Source organism: Macrosteles quadrilineatus, unplaced genomic scaffold (assembly GCF_028750875.1).
Source record: "Macrosteles quadrilineatus isolate MER2022 unplaced genomic scaffold, UCM_ALF_1.0 Scaffold_5__1_contigs__length_97177068, whole genome shotgun sequence".
NCBI classification, from domain to species: domain Eukaryota; kingdom Metazoa; phylum Arthropoda; class Insecta; order Hemiptera; family Cicadellidae; genus Macrosteles; species Macrosteles quadrilineatus.
The window spans coordinates 85676464-85699182 of NW_026542598.1; the positions used below are offsets into that span (position 1 = coordinate 85676464).

The window sequence follows — 22719 nt, forward strand, 5'->3', positions numbered from 1 at the left end:
CTAGAAGATTAAAGGCTCCAAGGAAAGAAAAGTGTTGATATTTACGAGATCTTTTTGATAAGCATCATCATATTTGTAATCATTTTATGGACAGCCTGAAACAAAAGTTATAAAAGTTATTAAAATAAATTGATAATTGAATCGGGATTTTTATGTTTTCATTGAATAAATATAGATCCACGCTAAGGCTTAAAACCCTTATATTTTTATGTGAATGTCTTTCTTTAGTGAATCCTGACAATCAAGATAGTGCTACGTAAAGAAAGTTTCTGGAATCCAAAACTGAACTTACGATTATACATTTTGAGACATCGACGATAATATTTCCTTGGGGCTCTTGACGAATGTATTGGCTTTTTCCAGACCAAAAAGCAACTGCAACAAGATAAAGTGTTGGTAAAAACCTCAACCAGTTTGTTATAAGCATGCGTTACATAAAACATTATAGTAGGTCACTACATTATTAACCAAAATTTTTATTTGATCGTATTTAACATTAGTTTAAACAATTTCACTTGTATACATTGCCAGTCATGTATAATTAAGCATACTAGATGATTAGAATGTTGCCTATAACTTACCCAGTGACATAATGAGAGCGAATGTTAGGACTCCAAACGCCAAGGGAAAGCAGTTTTCCTCCCCGAAACATTGGAAGTTATGCCTCAAGATGGGAGTGACATACATTGAGATGAGGGCGGATGCGTTGACAGCGAAGTAGGAGAGGCTGAAGAACATGGGGAGTTGACGGACATGCCTGGGGGTGACAAACTGGTCACCGCCGAAGGGGAGGGTACACGGGCTGGAGCAGCCGCTGCCTATAACTATAGCGACGAAACCGACTATACTAAAAATCCTGTAAAAAGATATTTTATGTCATTTACTTTGAATAGTGCAAGCCTTTTCATCCTAAGCTAAAATCTGAAGTGAAGAGATTTGTTGAAGGTGTTATGTTGACGATTAAGTGGACTAGAATTTAAACTTCTTAAGTCTTCATTTTCAAAGAGTTGTTTAGCCTCCGGATTACTGTATTATACTTAAAATGATTTACAATGTCTACATTTCCACTGTTGCTGTTTTGGCAACTAGTTTCCAGAGATAAGAGTCTTCTCTTATTTTAGGGTTGATTTAACTACTTTTTGGTTCTAAATTTTGGTTCCAACGATAAAGGAACAAGTAAAGGTTTATAAAAAAGGGTTAAGTACTTCATTAGGGGTGGATGGAATATCAATAAAAATGATCAGAGGTTTGAGCCCTTTCTGTATTGGAGCAATTACTCATTTGATCAATGTACAGTATCACTGAGCACTGGAAGTTTTCCTTCTAGTTGGAAGCAGAGCGTGGTAGTTCCTCTACCAAAAGACCTTAATCCTTCTTTGGTTTCTGACTTCCGACCTATTTCAATCCTCCCTGTTATCTCCAAAATAATGGAAAAGGTTGTGGCAGAGCAATTAGTCTTTCATGTAGAATCTGGAGGATTACTTACTGAAACACAGTCAGGTTTCAGGCAGGGGTTAGTACTTGTTCATCAGCTCTTCTCAATGTTATTGACAAAATGATCGTTGCAAAACATGAGGCCCTAAACAGTATAATGACTTCTCTCAGGCTTTTGATTCGGTAGATTTTGAGTTGCTTCTTGCAACGCTGAAGTATAATCAGTTTAACGACATCCCAGTAAGGTGGTTTTCATCGTACTTGACCGGGCGCACTCAATGTACAAACAATTTCATCATTTGTTATTCAAGAGGATTTAAGAAATGATCTCTAAATTTAACAAGCAGTTTTTTTTCTAAATAAAAATACTTTTTTTAAAATGCGTGCATTCATAGTACTTTTAACAGACTTACCTTTTATCTACATGGCCGAAGAATGGTGTTGATGCAGTCGTAAGCACTACAGCTCCAGCTACATACACTACGGTTAGGTAGAGAATCGTCCTTGAAACATACCCAAATGTTATTGAAAAACTAAGGAATACGATTCATAAAACAGTAAATATACCCCTGTACCGAAGTACTAGCATTTTCATATGAAATAAACAGTTCCTTTTTAGTATTCAACCAATTGAAAACAAAATTGTATTTATGCTCAGCCAAGAAATGTTTGTTAGAGCCCAAAAAGGAGTTTAAAAGTAAATATGTTATTTTCGTTAACATGTGTAATAAAAATACACGACTCCAATTCTACAGTTCTTAAAAACTATTTGTTTACCTAAAAAAGTACAGTATACACAAACAACTGGCGAAAATGTATATTACATAATACAAAAAAAAATATCAAATACAAACTGTGAATGAATGGTTAGGAACCTAATATTTTTATGGTAAAGGAACATTATAATCTTATAAAGACGTATTGGAGAACAACAACAAATTGTGATGCTTTGTATAAAGAAATTGAGACGCGAATCAAGGCAAATGTCTAATAAAACCCCAAAAGAAAATAAACTTCTTTAGATTTTTACCAACACGGGGAAAAACTGTAGTTTGCTTTAACCTAAGTAAAATTTTTAAATCGTTTCTTTATTTCAGTATTTTAGCCTTTACTAACATATTAGATACCAAATATTTAGGAAAGTATAATTTTATTACACAAAAAGCCTATCAAACAATATTTTGAGTGTCCAATTTAACATTTTGTTTGTTTGGTTGCAGCATCCTAATGATAGAAGAAAAACAACCATTCCCAAATTAAAGAAGAAATAATTCAAGATTGAGCTGGTTTTAGGATGAAAATCAACCTAATTGAATCGAGCCTTCGACGGAGTGTGCTGGCGTCAAAATGATTTATACTGTGTGCATCTTCTAAACAAACAAACCCGAAATAATATCATATTTTAAACTGTGACATCTTTCATGTCTCTTTAAGGAGGAATAAAATGCAATGAACAAACTCTGTAAACATTTTATCTTAGATTTTGATTACAGAAAAAGATTAAGTAAATCTGGTCCAAAACTTCTACACTGGTATAGAAAGTCATGATGTAATACTTAAACCTTTGGTAAAATAAAAAAAATAAAAAAATATGAAATTTGAACTTAACTTACTTGTATCTGCCAAGGTAGCTGTCAGCAATGATGCCTCCAATGACCGGAAAGAAGGAACCAAGCATTGTGTACACATGGTATATCAGTGTGGCATCTGTTTCTGAGAACTTCAAAATGTCTACGAGATAAAGCGTTAATATTGCTGCAACAAGACACAAACATTATAAAGACTATGTCATGTAATAAAATAATTGTCAAAGCTGGTTTAGAAAAGTAAGTAGTAACCTGTGGTTAAAATATAATCCCATATGAATCAAAATGACAATGTAAAATACATAACAACCAAAATAAAATTGTTACAATTCCTGCAGACTTCCTATAGTGGTCTTTGATCATCCAACAGGATAACACGAAACGATAATACCGAAACGCGTTATCCTGTTGAGTTTGATCAAGTACCACTATAGGAAGTCTGCAGGTATTGTTACCCTTTTATTTTGATTTGCACGAAGTAGACTAGAAAAACAACTAAAACAAGAAACATAACAATCTGTGATACCTGTGATAATCTTATACAGGGTGGCTGAAAAGTAACTTGCACCCCCCTCTTAGCTTTTCAACCATTTGAGATATATGAAATCTGTTTGCGGCAACCTTCTTAGATATGAGAGGCTAATATAATTATGGTCAATTTTGAAAATTTTGCCCTTAGGGATAGCGGGGGTAGGGGGTAGCTCAAAATTTTCAAATAACGAGTATAGTCGAGTTTGGTATCATTTTACAGGTCTTGACTAAACTTAAATATTGACATAAAGAAAACCAAAATCGGACCATTAATAACAAAATGGCAGTTCAAAATTACTTTAAATAACCATTGTCTCAATCATTTTTAGCTGCCATTTTGTTACTAATGTTCTGATTTCTATTTTATTTACGTTAATTGTTATGTTTCATCAAGACCTACAAAATGATATCAAACTCGACTATACTTGCTATTTGAAAATTTTGAGCTACCCCCTACCCCCGCTACCCCTAAGGGCAACATTTTCAAAATGGACCATAATTATTGTAGCCCCTCATATCTAAGAAGGTTGTTGCAAACCGATTTCAAATCCCTCAAATGGTTGAAAAGTTAAGGGGGGTGCAAGTTACTTTTCAGCCACCCTGTATGATTCCTACGTATTTAATAACATTGGACTGTCGATACATCACTAAGTTATAGACTAATTGTTGAGCTGATTGAGGAAACAACAGCTGATTTTCTAGTCGTACACTGTTAATTGTGAATGTTAACTATTTCCTGGTTAGTGCTTTGGTTCTATCAATTAAAAAAATATCATAAATCGTTAGTCACATAATTATCTGTGATTTACAAGTTATATGAACTAGATATTTTATGACAGTACTAATTGTCTTGTTTCTATTTTTCATCCCTTACAAATGCAGATAAATATTTACAAAACACATATTATTTCTAAATGAAAACATTAAAGATATAGCCAGGGTTAAAAGTATGAAAAGAAAGGTTGTGTACTCATGTTTTGAACATGCACAATCTTTACATGTTAACAAGATACATATAATTGCACTACCAAATTCTGTAATAAATTATTATTTAATATGTTATAGTAAAAATCTAGTATGAGTTGTAGGGTCTTCTCTTATCTCCTCCCCATCCAAAATTGTATAACCAGATATGCTAAAATACCTTACGAGCTGGAACTTTTTCATCCTTTGTAGTTTAGCCATTGCAAATGTTTATTGTATCATTTTATACTTAACTTACTTAACTTACTTTAATTTACTTACTTATCATGCCACTGCTGTAGAATTTTTCAAAGAATATACTTGCTACGACAAATAAGATGGCCAACGGGTATTTGTCCCTCTAAAAAAACAATAATGAGTTAAAATATTCAACAAACCTTTTACATAAAACAATAAGTAAATCTGTAAGATCTTAAACCCCTTTTATTTATTGATTTTGCTTTTGCATATAAAGAGATGTTCATAGTTTATACCTACATAATATATTTTTTTATCTATAGAAGAGAAGGGGACATTTTTTATGGTAATATTCTTCGAAGGTGACTGGGGGGGGGGGGTGTGTGACATCGGTTTCCTTCTATTATCACAGTAGTGCGTGACACAGGATGTTTTTGTTATTTTACGACGCTAGATTTCCCAAGTGATTAATCCAATCAATTGGTATTTTTTTTATGTCCATCTCAGATTCATTAGACAAAATTATGTATGTCTCTACCCCAATCATCCATTCTACATTCTCCCCAAAAACCGTTGAAATTATTTTCCGACACCCACAATTTTCCAACTGCCTGCAATCTGATGAAACTTCGGGGGAACATCCATAAGAAGACCCATAAAAACAAGTGGCCCTTGATAATAAAGGTCATTTTCAAATGTCATTGATTTTATACTATCCGTAAATTCTTGTTATTACAAACCTCGGTAAGGAGTAAACTTTGATAGCAAGGCATATTTGATCATCCAAATGAAATACGTGTTATCAAAGTTCTATAGTGAATTGCTTTTTCAGTTTTTTTTATTTTTTATTCGGATATCTGAGTTGAAACATTCAGTAGGCTATTATATTCCAGTATTATATTCCAGTATCATATTCCAGTATCGTATGCCTGTATCATATTCCAGTATCGTATTCCAGTATCGTATTCCAGTATCATATTCCAGTATCGTATTCCAGTATCGTATTCCAGTATCGTATTCCAGTATCATATTCCAGTATCGTATTCCAGTATCGTATTCCAATATCATATTCCAGTATCGTATGCCTGTATCATATTCCAGTATCGTATTCCAGTATCATATTCCAGTATCGTATTCCAGTATCGTATTCCAGTATCGTATTCCAGTATCATATTCCAGTATCATATTCCAGACTTGCAAATCATTATAAACAGTAATCATGTTGCTCTTGCCTTCATAATCATTATATTTGCTCTTTGAAGGTTAAATACTTCTTGTGGAAGTTCTTGACCTAGTATACTCTAACGTAATCAAGGTCACTTGAAAATGTATCCTTTAATTAAAAGCTTCCCTGACATTTCAAATTGTATCTCTTTAACAAATTGTTATTTTTCCTAGCTTAATGTGTTTTTGTTTTTAGCATACAGTTTTCAAAATTTTGGGTTTGTCGAAGGTATAAACTATTGTGCTTAATTATAATGGGATTTTTAGGTTTAATGGCAGTAAACAAAAACATAATTAGTTGTAAGATAAATATTTAGGGTTCAATTAAATTTGAAAATATTTTATGATAACATTTTGCAGACATTTCTATTTTACTAGGTCAGTTATCACACCAATATATAAAGAGAGCACTGGTATGAACCTTGAAACTTATTTTATCATTGACCATTTAAAACATAGCTTAACTATGAAAACTATGCATTTATTTATAACAATTCAAAACAAGTTGTGATGGAAAAACAAATAGGTGAATTATGGGTTTGAGTAAAGAACAATTGTTTAACTAAACAGGGAAAAATTTAATCGGCAATGGAATATTTATTCTATCTGATGAAATGTAAACTAACTTGTTGAAGAAGTTACTAGATTCTCTTCATAGTGCGCAGGTATTACGAAACTGTTGTTTTAATTTAATGTAAATCATTTGCATTTTGCTCTACTAGCTTTGATTTTACATTGGAATATTGTTGACAATAACTGAACTAAGCTACATTTTAATAAATTCAATGCAGCTCCTAGATCATGTTTAATTTTTAACTGAGCAATATACTACCGTTAAAACCAATTCATGTTTCATACATTATAAAAATATTATGCCTACAGGGAAAATATTATGAATGCAACCACGTTTTAGGAAATAATTTATGTATATTTTTCCAAACTTTTAATATTATTGTAGGCATACAAAATTAATGTTTCGCAGGAATGAAACATGTTTTAAAAAATACGAAAATACATATATTTTTCTAAGTGCTTTTCTCTCTCTTATAAAACACTCAACGCACTCTTTTGAACAAATCTACTTACAAACACATTGTACTTATTAAACATCATTTTCGGTCAGTTCGTTGTCCGTGGGTCGAATCTGGGTTTTCTGCACTTGCACGGTTATGTCATCATTATGGCGCACTTCACCACTAAACAAACCAATAACCTTGTACATAAAGAAACCACATACACCGCTGGTGCTATTTGCTGAACTGTCCCAGATAACACAGCTCCGGTCTTATCAGAGGGTTGTAAATAATTGTGTCATTGGTGGCAATCGACACTTCCCTGCCCTTGCCTAGTCGCAATGAATGAGTTATCCTCGTGGTTGTGGAATGGTTTAGAACAGTTTTTGTGGTCTAAATTTCTTCACTTTTGTTTGAAAATATTTTGTAGTTAACATTTTGCAATAGCTTGTACAAGGTGGTTTATCGAAAAAAAAAATTGACAACTATTTTTCCAGGCTGTACTAATATGTTTTTTAAGTAGTTTCTGGGATTTTTGAATAAACTACCCAAGTTACAAGGATCCCATATTTAAGAGGGAGATTACGTATATTTTTGCATCTTTCCCAATATGGTATAAATATTTATTGAGATTTTTTAGACATTTGGGAACATGTTGATTCACCTGTTAGCTATAGAGTTTAAATGCAAAAGAAGGATTGTTTCTATGATAAGAAGTTGTGTTTGGCATGATTTTGTTGATAAGAGCCACAAAAATACAATACTCTTTAGTCTTAACACCACTTTCTATTATAGACTGCCCCAACAATTAATTCAAATTATTTTATCCACATTTAACAACTTTTCTCTACGTTATCGTTCATGATGAAAACAAATAATTCCATTAACATTTAAATCAACATTGGGTGCTATTTTTTATGGTTCGCTAAAACTTTCAAATTGCCATTATTATTATTTTTTTTATTTTCTCTTTATTTCAAACATTTTCCGGAGTTTGGCTATTTACCTATAGTATATCCTGTTTAATATATATTCATTATATAGTAGTTGTTTCTATTCTACTCGTTTTTTGTGGTAAATTATATTTAAAAAAAAACTTTATATTTCACACAAGTAGTGTTATCCCAAGACTATAATATGATCTTAACAAAGGCATTCAATGAAATAGTGCCACAAATAGGACAACAGCCAAGCACCAATGTAGTATTTCAACGCGGTGACGTCACAGCAATGGTCGTCACGTGATCTGTCATCGTATATCACGTGGTACAATGTCACGTGACACCCTATGAAAACTCTCACAGCAACACAATGATGGAGAGCTTGGTTACAATACCTCCCCAGGGTGTGAAGGAAATATATCAACGTCTTCATTAGGTTTTTGTAATTTTGCAGGGCGTCTTTTAAAGAATGGGTAGACTGTAGCACGCTAAGGTTACGTAGTGTTAAAAGATAATTGTATTGCTGTGAAACATTTGGTAAGTAATAATAATACCAAATGCATTCTACTGAAAATCACCCCCTAACGAATTATTGAGTAAGTTAAAATAAAAAATGTACTACACAAATTGATGTAAGAGATTAAAAATAACTCTGGATCTATTACCATACACATGAAGAACCCAAACACAGAGTACATTTAAATAAAAACCAAAGTTTATTCCCCTAACTTTAATTTCACTATTTTTATTATTACGTGAAATTACAGATCAATGAAGTACTAGGGGTTCTCCGTTATAAAGTAATATTTACCCAGCACTTCACATACCATATGTTTTTTGGAGCGTGATTTTACAGCGGATTTAGGAGACCACATTGGATTGCAAAGAAAGGTGTGAGTTTAAAATTTTAATTAACACAAAGTATTATTAGTTGTAGATTGTAGATGTGTTAATGTACTAAAATACAACCCCAAACCCTTTCAAAGAAACTGAAAGGAATTTCACAAATGTGTAGCCAAATCATGCCATTTTCAGTTATTTATCAGTTAAGGTTGCCATTTTGAGTTGACATATTAGTCGATTACATAGATGAACAACATTATGGTGCCTAGCAAAATGCACATGATTTCCTAAGACATAATTTAATCAGTTTTCAATAAGGCACGAAACCAGTTGAATTACCTGTAGCATTCTGAAAACGCCTATGTCCTCCTTAATCAAAATACAACTTTACTATGCTTCACAAATTTGTAGTCATTATAAAATTATTAATTTATAAAACAGAAGGGTAATGACTCTATGGACTAATTTTCTTCAAATATTATGAAGGATATCCAAAGAGAAAACATCTGTGGGAACACAGAGACTCCTTGGGAACCCCCAGCTGAGTAAAACCGTCCATTTGCTGACTAAACAGTGTTAGATTATTGGTAGTCACCCATCCTTCCATAGAACAGTGGATAAGATAAGCTTTATTAAAAATATTAAAACATTATTGTGTTGAATCAGTGGTTCGAATTAAATGTTACCTTCTTTAATTAAAAATATTACATTCATTGAAACCGTAGATAAGGTTTGGGTTGGATTTATTCGTACAAATTGTTGTCCATTACCTCTATTGATGATAAACTTAAAATTATTTTTCTAGTAGATCAATTTTATTTTTTATAAGACACCTTAAAAAGTTGTGGCAAAAACGTGATCTTATGTTTAATTAGTAGTGGATTTTTTTCAGGTGAATATGTAACTATGTACAATTTCATGTATTAATATATAGATTTTTAAAAATCTGTCTATTACTATAAATTGGTTTTATCAATTTTCTGTTTAGGGATAGGATATGTGTTAGTTTGTATGCAGCTGTGGACCACGGCTAGAAATGAATGAAAAAATATTACTACTTTTTTAGGACTATACAGTATAACACTTATGAAAAACATTTCATATAATAATTTAAAGTTTTCATTCTGTTTCTGTGTCTCAGTAACAAATGTATGTTTAGTATTGCAAATATTTTTCTGGATATTACCACACTTTGAAAAGTATTCATAGATTAAGTAATATTACTTCATCTATGGTATTACTGTCAACCAGTAGAGGACTAAGTTAAGCTTTATGAAGATGGATTCACTTCTTGACAGGAAAAATAAACAAGAAAACTGAAAGATGATGATGAATGGAGGAGAGGAAGATTGTGACGACGAATCATCAGTCTTATATGGAACTTTCACCAAAGTATTGAATTGGTGGAACAAAATTTATTTCTTTATTATTTTAAGTCTAAGTGATTTTAATATACAACAGATGTATAGCTATGAAATTATTTATAATTATTCATAATGGTTTTTTTTTACAGAATGTGTTGTTGCCCAAAGACGTTTTAAATAGTTATTCAAAATATAAAAACTTATTTTAAGTAATAAACAGTCAAATGCTTACAATTTGTTGATTTAGGCTGATATTATACTTTATTCAGCTACACAATGCATTGATTTTCCTTATATGTGAATTAGTTTGTTAATTTTCCCACCAAAGTAATTTTTTATTAGATTTTCCCTAGAACGGTAGGCTAAGCCCCGTCATCGTCTTTTACTGTTTACTTCAGGCTAGGCCTTAGGGGTCTGTGAAATTATCACTGAAATAAAATCTATTAGTGACTTTTTATCACGCAAGAGGTATTTGAATTAAAGTATTTGAAATTTGAACCTAGGACCTCAGGGACTGAAGAACCCGTGCTCTACAACCAGCTCGCTTCCTCCTCATGTAATTACTCTAAAAAATTGTTATTCGTTACTTAATTAAAATTTAATTTCACATAATGATTTTTTTAAAGTGATTGAGAAAACAGTGGATCTTAAAACATGGAGTTTGTGCGTGTGTATGTATAGTATATAAATGCCTACTGTAGTTTCAAATACTTGGGAGAAAAACACATTAACTTTCAGATATGGTTGTCCAGTTACTGGGAAAACACAACCTGATGTTATGTTGTTCTAAACACTGTTATATATATATATATATATATATATATATATATATATATATATATATAGAAAATAAGGTTACTGTGGTGGGGAAGGTGATGCGATCTCCTGTTAGATATAAATGGTTGGGGGGTGGGGGGTTGTACAGGTGGAGGGGGGGGGGTATTGTGGTCACATGCCATTCGTGGTCCCCATACCTCACAACTTTCCTAACACTTGTACTCCACGATGTTGTGCGTCGGTGTTTACTTGTTGTTAACCCTGTATTGAACGTGATAGTTTTATTAAATACTATATCGCTTTAATATTATATTTTAATTTTTGGATGGTGAAAATATTCTGTTAATAATACTTTTTTGTTGTTATTTTACTCTTTTTACACCACAAAAAGATTGTGGATCTTGATTTTTTTATTTTCTGTTGGCATATAAAAATGCAAATTATTACAGCTAAGGGGCTACGACCCTAATTGTTTGGTTTAAAGTATTCCTTGATCTGTTTATAATCATATGTTATTATTATTATTGTTTACTTTGAATTATTTACAAGTTGTAGACAGGTTCAGTTCAGTAATAAAGATACTCTTGTTAAATATGGAAATTAAATCAGGAATGTTTCCAACTATCAGTGGGAAGAAGGGTTAATAGTTGATGTGCTGGAAAACAGATCATACATTGTTGAAGTCAATGGGAGTAAGTGGCGTCGTAATTCGTGGTATATTCGACCCTTCATTAAACGTACCAGAACCAGGATAGTTAAAGCTCCAAAAAAATTAGATTTGTAAAAAGGGGCATGTTTGGTTAAAAGTATTCCTTGATTTGTTTAGAATCATATGTTATTATTATTATTGTTTCTTTGAATTATTTACAAGTTGTAGACAGGTTCAGTTCAGTAATAAAGATACTCTTGTTAAATATGGAAATTAGTAAATTTTATTAAACACTAATATTAGTTAATTCACTAATATTAAAGTTCAAATGGATTAACTCTTGTAATAAATTCAGTGAACTCAGTAATAACTGAAGAAACAATAATGATAAGGAAATTATGAACCAATTGAGTAGCATGGCCAATATTTGCCACTCTTAAGAAACAAAAACTAATGTTAGACGATTTCCTTGAGAAAGAAACTGGTCTTGTATGTACAAAAACTAAATCAGTAAAAAAATTAAATATCAAGAAAATTGATTCATTTTTCGATAATCCAAACAACTAACTATCAACATTGAGATATTAAAAACAATTTATGAAAAATATAATTGGATAATTAGTTAAAATTACTGTAACTAGCTAACAATATATATGAATATGGACTTTACTCCCCTAACACAAATTGGTAAAAATAAACCAAAAAATAATTCTTCACTATGTAGTTTACCCAACAAATACAATATTCAAGCCCAATATAATTTCCTGTGTGCAAAGAAATGAAAACTTCCACACACAAGTTTTTATTGACAACTCCTACGTTTGATGGATGAAGCGAGATCGAGGTGTTCTTTCCTTAACATCAATCATTCTTGATACAGTTCACTTGGAAACCAACAATATAAGACAAATTATCATCTTAAAATGAAATAAGTTTGGTGAAAAATAAAGGAAAAATTCTTGTAAGGTCCATTTTTTAAAATAATGCTAATAGTTATACTGTGTCTCAGTGTCCGTGTTAAAAAATATATAGGAATTCTATTATAATATTTAAACACCAAAAATAATAGAGATAAAATGTCTAAGCAATTCATACCAAAACCTAAACACCTACGCGGCTAAATCCCTAAAAATTTACAATATGCATTATATATGAGTAGTGAAACTAAAGTATCCATTTTAAACCTCACAGTTTTTAAAACTAGACTTTTAAATTCAGTTCTTATAACTGAAAAGATCCACTATACAGTAATTAACGTTAAAGTATTTTATTGTTACTTAGTACAAGTTTGGACCAATAAGGTTTAAGAATTGAGAGAAAATAAGTAATTATGGTAATATTACGAACATTGAGAGTAAATGACAATAAGTCGCTGCATAAAAATGTGGAAATTAAAGGTGTTAAGCAAAATGCTTACATAACTACTGTTAAAAACTTCTATTTTACTTAAATCATAAACTGTAACTGATGTTTAAAACTGTTACCGGTTTTCTAAGTTAAAACTTTGTTTTCATCCTAATTTATTTTATTGTAGAGGTTTCTTTTTATGTGATGAATCAGACCATTACTTACTGACACGTAACTTTAATATGATATAACCATTTTATAAATAGGAGAATGAAAATCACCATCGGTTTACTTAAGAAAATTGAACACCAGGTGTACGATCTAAAGTCACCTGTCGTCAACGTACAACATTTCTTTTACGTTTTATTTTAACCTTTCTTTTCTTTCATACCTTAAAACATTCGGGATTGCACATTGTAGAGTTTTGCATTTTTAATGCATTCTTGAATTGTATAAGTTTTTCTCAATTCCATTGTACAACAATTTTAGAATTTTATAATAATTTATTTAAAAATATACAAGTTGGTGACAGATACCAAACCTAGGTACTGGCTCTTACGCCATGTTGCTTGTTTCTTGTTGGTTATTTGTTCGAAAATCAATTCTTTTCAAAACAATTTATGAATACATTTTTCCAACCTAATTGAAATTATTATGTGCACAAAAAGTGCTGCTTTGTTTTGTTTCTTTGTATGTATATGTTTATTCTTGTCTTTATTTAAACTCTTCAATTTTAAATATTTTATTGTGTGATTAAATATTAGCTCAAGATTCAAGATTTTTTTTGAAACTTTTTTTGCTCATATACATATATTACATATTATATATATTACATATGTTATTATGTTATTACATATATTAAGTAATTTTGTGGTTAATAGTTAAGGGGTTTCGTTTAACCAACAGGATCACAATACTTTCTTATACTTCTTAAATTTGAATATTTATTGAATGACGTCATACTCTTTATGCTGATGGCAATGAGAAAGGACTTTTCTTAACATTCACGAACAAAAGACAAAGGATCGTTTAGAGTTTTCCTAAATCGTTCTCTATTGTTAGCTGAAGTTGTCGTTTAAAGGAAACTGGTTAAGTATCTGTTGAGCTTTTTGTTCACTTCATAAAGTAAGTAATGGATTTTTTTTTTTAAATTACAAAACATTAATTCATATTAATTTTTTTACTATACTCGTATAGCTTACATATCATTATGGTAAACTTTATTAGTTATGTATCTATTTTAAAGGGTTGGTTAAACAAATATAACCTGTCCATTGGTAATATGTATTCAAAACATAGCACACATACCTACATAAAAATAAATATATTTTTATCTATGATGTAAAGACTTAGTTTCTAGAAACTTTTATAACTTGATTAAAACTTAAATATTGTACAAAATGTATTTGACATTAAAATCGGGTTGAATCATATAGTTTCATAAACAACTTAAAAACCATGTACTGTGGGATTAAAACCTAAATGAATTGTTCACGATTTCCCTAGTTTATATATGTAAACTAAGATTACACCTGATTACATAATTATGAGAAATCGGCTTCCAAATAATATAATAATATTGATATTTCTATCTAAGCCTAACTATGACTGACTATTGGTAGCGAACTATAAATTTCCCCTTAACTAGAACATTATTAAACATAATATTTCTTTCACAAGTAAAATTTAGAATTTCTTCACTCTATAACACACACTTTAAAATACAATAATATGTTTTTTATAAATACGGTAGATTAAGTTTGACATGTATTAATGCAAAGAACAGTTTGAAAATTACTAAGTGTCTTTATCTTTATTAATAGTAATACAATTCAGTATTACTACAAATAGTTGCTTTACAAAAATACTTTCTGGTAAGCTGTCAATTTAAAACATACAAAAAAAATTGAAAACATAAAAACGAATAATTTAAGTTGAAAAATTATTTTAATATGAACTCACACATAATTTTACACATTTAAGAAGGTAAAACATTTATACGAGTTAACCTATTTATTTATGTTTTGAATATCAAATCGTATTGCACCAGTTATTTAATATGTTTATTTTTTATTTTTTAACTCTTACAAAGCTCTTTCTATCGAGATAAATAATAAAATGTTATCAAGGTCTTGAAAACCCCAATGTTTTAAAACAAACCTTAACAGTGTCATTAATTCAATAGGTAGAATTGAAAATTATTCGTAAGTTTGGGTAAGGATAAACTTTTAAGCGATAGCAAGCTGACAAACTTATATTTGAAGTTATGAAAGCAACAAAAGTAATATTTTTTCTCGTCTGGTGATTCTAAAGTCATTTCCACTTTGTCAGAAATGCTTCAACGTGTAACTTTTCTCCTTTCTCTCTGATATTAAAAACCTTTAATATCATTTTACTGCCAAATTTAAGATAATGATGGTGAAAGCAATGTTTTTATGTTTCTATTAAACTTTCAAATAAAAAATATAAATATCTACACGTTAACCTGCAATGTTTATTTTATTATTCCGTGGTGTATTTTTGAATTTCAATTTAGTATATTCAAAGAATATCAACTCTCAGTACTAAAAATATAATGTTAGTTAATTTCTTGTAATTTTTTGAATTCATTGGTCATACAACAAACAAACCCTTAATTTTTAGCTTACGAAATTGGGGGTTTAAGTGATTACATGTAAACGTGAAACATAATTTAAGAAAATAAATTTGCTTCAACCTGTTTAAAAATGCCAACCTTAATTCTGAATCCAACTTTACTTTGTTTAAAATGTTTACTCAAACAAATTAAAATCTTTCAAATTGTCTAAAGTAAATACTTATTTATAAAAAAAATTTCATTGCCATCACAAAATATGAGTGGTAACTTATTTTCAACAAATATATTTTTCTTGAATGCTATAAGGCAACAAAATAATATTACTTATGCATGGCGTTATTATTAATTTTAATAAAAAAACTAATCAGGTCACAAAAACACATTTTAGATTCCTAATGATTAGGTCTCAAATAAACAAATGTTATGCATAAAATAGCGCAAGAGTCTTTGACAAAATGAAAAATAAACAAACACTATTTTGGGCTCATTTCAATTACTTAATACTCCCATCATTCATCCAATTGACCTTCTGTCATTACTGTACTTAAAATTCTGTGTAATGTTCTTGTTCTTTTCTTTCAAAGAAACACAAAGCCAAGGGCTAAAGACGGGAAAGGCACTTCCGGAGTAGGAAATGTCTTATTACTCATTGTCGGAGATTTGGCTGAACATTTTTCTCTAAAGCCATTTTTATTGTTTTGGTCGTTCAAGGGAATAATAAAATGAGGAGATCATTGAAACTATATTTAAAATAAATTTAAATTCTGGATTTGTTGAATACACCTTCACAATATACACGAAGCACCGAATAAACATTTTCTAACGAGGTACATGTTGTTACTAAGCTTATTTAATTGAAATGTTTAAAATGTATGCAACATTGACAACAATTACTTATATTATGATTCCTAATCCTGTATGTATTTACAAAATAATAGATTCACTGAGTCACCATTATATAATGTTTAATGGAAAGTATTCTGATAGCTTGCAGTATCAACATTTTTGACTAGGAGTAGTGGTGACCTGGTGGAAACGCGCGTAACAGCTGTCGGGCAGATGTTAGCAGATGTTACAAAGTTAATTAGTTTAAAGGGTATTCGGAGGAAATTACGTAAGAGCAGGTGGTTTTGATCGTACGTCACTTGTGACGTATGTGGGTACTGTTTTAATTGTTTAATGAGTAAAACACAGTTTATACAATTAAATGATGGATTTAGTTAAATTCATAGTCAACAGTACTGTGTAGTATTCTAGTAAGGTCAGCGGGGCGCGGCGCGGTGTGGCATGGGTGACTCACTGGTCGCCGCGGAATTGGGTTAGTTGGACGGAGGAAAGTTTGGTCAGGGTCGCGGCCATGTCCGACCTTGTTACTCAACCTTCGCGGAGCTGTACCCAGATTTGGATAGTATCCACACAGTTCGCGTTTGGACATAGCGGCGGAGTGTTGTACGGTCCTGGGTCTATCGTTTTGCAGTGATGCCATCGTAATACTACACCTCGATTGACTCAACAACACAAGGTATTGTAAAAACCAATTTTAATTTATATCTTATGTTAGATAGTCGCAGGTTAGCTGTTTGTGGTTAAAAAATGTTTATACAGAAATATGTTCCTAATAGTAGATATATTTTCCCCCTGTTAGAAAATATTTGTTGGTCTTAAAAAAACACATCAGTAGTGTTGTATTAGGGGTACTGGAGACCGTGACGTAAAAAATAAAGTAAAATTAAACATCGTTTATATTTTGTTAAATAGTTTGACAGATTAGACTTTGTGGTTCAAATATGTTTATATAATGGAGTCTTTAGAAAGACTGATTTTTTTAAGTGAATTATACCCAATTCCATGTGTCCTGACTTGTGTGAATCAAATAAATTAGTTTGCCATCTTCAACGTCAGGAGGCTTTGGCACATTTAATCGTGTCGGAAAGCAAACCTCTAAAAACTTGTTGTCATAAAAGAAAATAAATGTTTTACCATTTTCATTTTGTCTTTGTTCTACTAATTGATAATGTTTGTTTTGTAACAGATATTTAAATGTTACTTTTTCTGTTTCTATTGGACTTACTAGTTGAGGAAGCTTCATTTCTTGACATATGGCTTCAGGTGATAATTGATTAGAATAATTTGATCCTGATGCATTCCAATGTAGTGGTAATTTAATTTGCTTCTGAAACTTTAGACGTAGTGACATTGACTTGCGAAAATTGCTAGTTTTAGTAGTAGTAGATTTCTTTAAATCTTCTTTTATTCTCTTTAGTTTATCTTGTGTGATTGTACTTGGCTTATCCATAGTTAACATCAGAACAGAGCTAGCATATGTGAACAGTCTCCGTTGAAGGTTCAACACTGAATGATGTGATGTTGGAGACTTCCTTACTTAGTAGGTAGAATTACCCGACAGTAGGGAAATTTACCCGCGAAGCAGGGTAAACCTCCCAACCGACCCCCTCCCAACTGGCTCGCGGATAAAAGTAGCGGCAGCGAACGGACTGTAGTCAGTCTCACCCAACTGGCACAGCTGACTGGTTGAGTGTAGACTGACTGACTTTTGATTAAAACCTTTCGTTAGATTTGGCCAATCTAACTTAATGTTTTAGTCAATAGCATGTGCTGCATGTTGTTTTTTTAGCTTGTATCTTAGATGGTTTTACTTTATGGAGTGCATCGTGTCTTTAGTACTTGAATTGCGCAGAGTGTTGTATTTTTCTAATCATGTGATATTTCGGCTAACAAAGGATAAAGAAGTCCCCCATTAAAATGAACAATCTTTTGTGACTGTAAATATTCTATATTTAAAATTTAAGTTGACCATATTGTAATTAGTTGAGAGGTCCAACGGCCTGCATACTATTCTGCATTTGGTTAAATTAAATTTTAAACTTTTCGTTGTCATTGGTAGTTTACTTATGTCAGCTAACAATGAACACTTTCTTGTGACTGTAAATATTCTATATTTTAAAATTTAAGTTGACCATTTTGTAATTAGTTGAGAGGTCCAACGGCCTGCATACTATTCTGCATTTGGTTAAATTAAATTTTAAACTTTTCGTTGTCATTGGTAGTTTACTTATGTCAGCTAACAATGAACACTTTCTTGTGACTGTAAATATTCTATATTTTAAAATTTAAGTTGACCATTTTGTAATTAGTTGAGAGGTCCAACGGCCTGCATACTATTCTGCATTTGGTTAAATTAAATTTTAAACCTTTGTTGTCATTGGTAGTTTACTTATGTCAGCTAACAATGGACACTTTCTTGTGACTGTAAATATTCTATATTTTAAAATTTAAGTTGACCATTTTGTAATTAGTTGAGAGGTCCAACGGCCTGCATACTATTCTGCATTTGGTTAAATTAAATTTTAAACTTTTCGTTGTCATTGGTAGTTTACTTATGTCAGCTAACAATGAACACTTTCTTGTGACTGTAAATATTCTATATTTTAAAATTTATGTTGACCATTTTGTAATTAGTTGAGAGGTCCAACGGCCTGCATACTATTCTGCATTTGGTTAAATTAAATTTTAAACTTTTCGTTGTCATTGGTAGTTTACTTATGTCAGCTAACAATGAAAACTTTCTTGTGACAGTAAATATTCTATATTTAAAATTTAAGTTGACCACTTTGTAATTAGTTGAGAGGTCCAACGGCCTGCATACTATTCTGCATTTGGTTAAATTAAATTTTAAACTTTTCGTTGTCATTGGTAGTTTACTTATGTCAGCTAACAATGAAAACTTTCTTGTGACAGTAAATATTCTATATTTAAAATTTAAGTTGACCACTTTGTAATTAGTTGAGAGGTCCAACGGCCTGTATACTATTCTGCATTTGGTTAAATTAAATTTTAAACTTTTCGTTGTCATTGGTAGTTAACTTATGTCAGCTAACAATGAACACTTTCTTGTGACTGTAAATATTCTATATTTTAAAATTTAAGTTGACCATTTTGTAATTAGTTGAGAGGTCCAATGGCCTGCATACTATTCTGCATTTGGTTAAATTAAATTTTAAGCTTTTGTTGTTATACCTAAACACAGACTCTTTCCTCACTACAACAGAAGGAGAGATAGAGCATGTTTGCTCCATCTCTTCTTTTGGTATTATTTTAAATGACCTTGACCTACTTACAGGACTTTGAAAATATCTTGGAAAAAATATAAAAACGGTAGTAATGGATCTTTGAATGAAGCCTTGTATATGTTTGAATCCGACCGGGCACATATTCTAGCTAGGGACCTACTATCGCTAGTTAATTTACATAAGCAGGTGCAGCGTTGTTCTACCCCCACCACTCAACCCGAGCGTATAAAAGGGCTGCGAGCAGACGGATGATTGTCAGTCTTGCACAACCGGTGAAGCTGACCGGATGGGCAAACTGGCTAAAGACGAGACCCTTAGTTTAGAGTTGGTACCACTCTAACCTAAGGTTCTTGTCACTTAGTAGTTATATTAGAAGCATGTTGATTGTAGTATTTGTTGGCTTGTAGTTAGAGGGTGTTTTGCGTATTTGTATCTTTGGTAAGGGTGTTGTATTTCTTAATTATGTGTTGTTCTATTTCAGGTATCAAAATAATAAAGTCCCTATTAGTAATTTTATTTTCAATTTGAGTTGATCATTGTATGTTACAAAGTTCTAAGTGACATTAGTAAGTTGAAAACGTTCACACAAAACAAAAACATGAAACCAATAGTAAATTCATGACATAGAGTTCTCTTTGACATACACACATTTTTATGGGGACAGTTCGTTGACTGCGCTGCTCCGGCTATTGCTAATGAGTCTTTGATCAATACCATGAGGACAGTCCTTTGGCTGCGCTGCCTCTGATCAAAAAGACTGATACATTGGTCTTTAGCCAATTCAGACTTACACACAAACATGAAAATAAAACAAACACTAAGTTCCCCCACTACAACAAAATGAGATAGATGACATTCACACATTTTTATGGGGACAGTTCGTTGACTGCGCTGCTCCGGCTATTGCTAATGAGTCTTTGATCAATACCATGAGGACAGTCCTTTGGCTGCGCTGCCTCTGATCAAAAAGACTGATACATTGGTCTTTAGCCAATTCAGACTTACACACAAACACGAAAATAAAACAAACACTAAGTTCCCCCACTACAACAAAAGGAGAGATGGAGCTTATTTTTGCTCCATCTCTCCTTTTGGCATTATTTTGAAATGACCTTGACCTACTTACAGGACTTAGAAAGCTTCCCTTAAAATACATAACAAACACTAAGTTCCCCTATTACAACAAAAGGAGAGATGGAGCCAATTTTTGCTCCATCTCTCCTTTTGGCAATATTTTTAAATGACCTTGACCTACTTACAGGACTTAGAAAGCTTCCTTACAGTACATTATTGGGAACCGAGAACAGTTCTTTTAAGTTAACACCAACGGACACAACATTTCCCCTCCAACCACAAGCTTCCCCCCTCCACCCACAAGCTTCCCCCCTCCACTTGAGTTTTGCTATAAAAGGAGGTTTGCTTCGCAGGCAATCATCATTCAATGGTCTGAAGTAGTCCTAGCTAGCTGAGTCAGCTCCAGTTACTATTCACTGTTTCATTTGCTATCATGGCTTACCTTAGAATTCCCACTAGACCCTCGAAAGTAGTTTCTTCATCTTCAAAGTCTCTTCCTCGATCTATTTTAATTTCATCACATGCGTCAGATCCAAAATCGGTTCTTCGAGAAATACTGCAGTCAGAAGGTGCAAGTCCTGGAGCAGAAGAACAATACACCTTCCGAGCCATTGGTGATCAATCTCCTCCACTGATTGAAATATTGTCTTCATCTTCATCTTCACAATCAAGTTCGTCTTGTTCATCTTCTTCGGAGTTAACCTCATCTGATTCGTCTACAAGCTCTTCCTCGTCCTCTGACTGCACTGTTGCTGATATTCTATCAACACCTACTGCTACTAGAACTGCATCTCCACCTCCAACTTCTACACCATGTATTTCTCCCTCGACAACTCCACCTTTACAATTCACTATTCCACCACCCATCATATCTCCTCTAAAAGACTCCCTACCAGCCACTTCCAAATCCTTTGACCACCTTCACACTTCTCCTTCAGATAAGTGTAAACAATTAATTGCTGACAGGAGAAGAAAATTTGCACACACCCTCTCTAAGTGTCGATATGTTTTTAAAAAGGGTGCTAGTAAGGGGGAACACTGTGAAAAGGTTTGTGTTTTGAATAGTGATATGTGCTCCATTCATTCAAAACACAATAAAACCACAGAGTCTTCCAATAAAATTAAAGAACTTCCCAAAGCAATCCGGGTAAGAAGGATGAAAAGGTGTACGAAATATTTCTTTGTCAGATGTGTATGGTTTAATAACATCATTATAAAACGTAACGATACAGGAGAGCATTTTTCAATTAGATTACCAAGAGATGTTGTAAACCCTGAACATCCGAAAAGAACTGACTACCTTATCCGGGATGCTAAAGGAAGATTGTCTTGGAAATCTTCAATTTCCAAGATCAAGAAGACACGGTAATTTTTTTTCTTTTAACATTTTACATTACCAAAGATAACACAGTAAATTCAATTTTTCCAAATTCTTAAAAAAAAAATGTGTGAGCAATTTGTTTAATTCTGATACATCATGTGTAAAAACATGCTGAAGAATTAAATGAATTGTTCACACATTTTTTTTATTATCTTGCAATGACCTTGACCCACTTCTTAAACTTAGAAATTTCTGCAAAATTTTAAAATAATGATAATATCAATTTCTACCACTACTAAAATTAAGGTGGTTTGTTTAATTCCACCCCCTTTACCCCCACCAGTACATAAAGGTATAAAAGACGCTTGATATTGCACATGATTCATTCTTAGATTGGAGCTAGCAGAGGCAAGTTTAACTATGAATTCCCCAGCTACAATAATAATTAAAAGAAACTTAAAAAACCTTCAAGAAGCATTTGCATTCAGGGGAAGTTTAGAAAAATATTTAAATCATAGTGTGACATGTCATTTTACTTTGTGGAAGGAAGAGAGAAACATCTGGAACTCAGAAGCAAACGGGTTGAAACTAGAATTAACTGATGTACGATTTAATAAAATAATTCGAAGGCTAGTGGAAATGTTAGAAAAAGGGTATATTGTGACTGCCACATTCTACATAAAACCAGACCGCAATAACTAAAAACAAAATGGAGTAAAGGTTAAGGGTGGGGGTAAAGGTAAATGGTGGGGGTTTGTCTATATAAC

General features: G+C 32.0%; 1 protein-coding gene across 1 annotated transcript in view; it reads right to left on the minus strand.

Annotated features, from left to right (window-relative positions):
* Positions 1-22719, minus strand: part of LOC128995756 (peptide transporter family 1-like) — a 41013-nt gene that overhangs the window by 7342 nt on the left and 10952 nt on the right. Inside the window, exons 3-7 of the mRNA XM_054420774.1 lie at positions 21297-21470; positions 3048-3189; positions 1848-1937; positions 582-856; positions 293-375 (exon numbers count right to left, since the gene is read on the minus strand). Coding sequence (XP_054276749.1) covers positions 293-375; positions 582-856; positions 1848-1937; positions 3048-3189; positions 21297-21470 — 764 coding nt within the window. The remainder of the gene's footprint in view (positions 1-292; positions 376-581; positions 857-1847; positions 1938-3047; positions 3190-21296; positions 21471-22719) is intronic.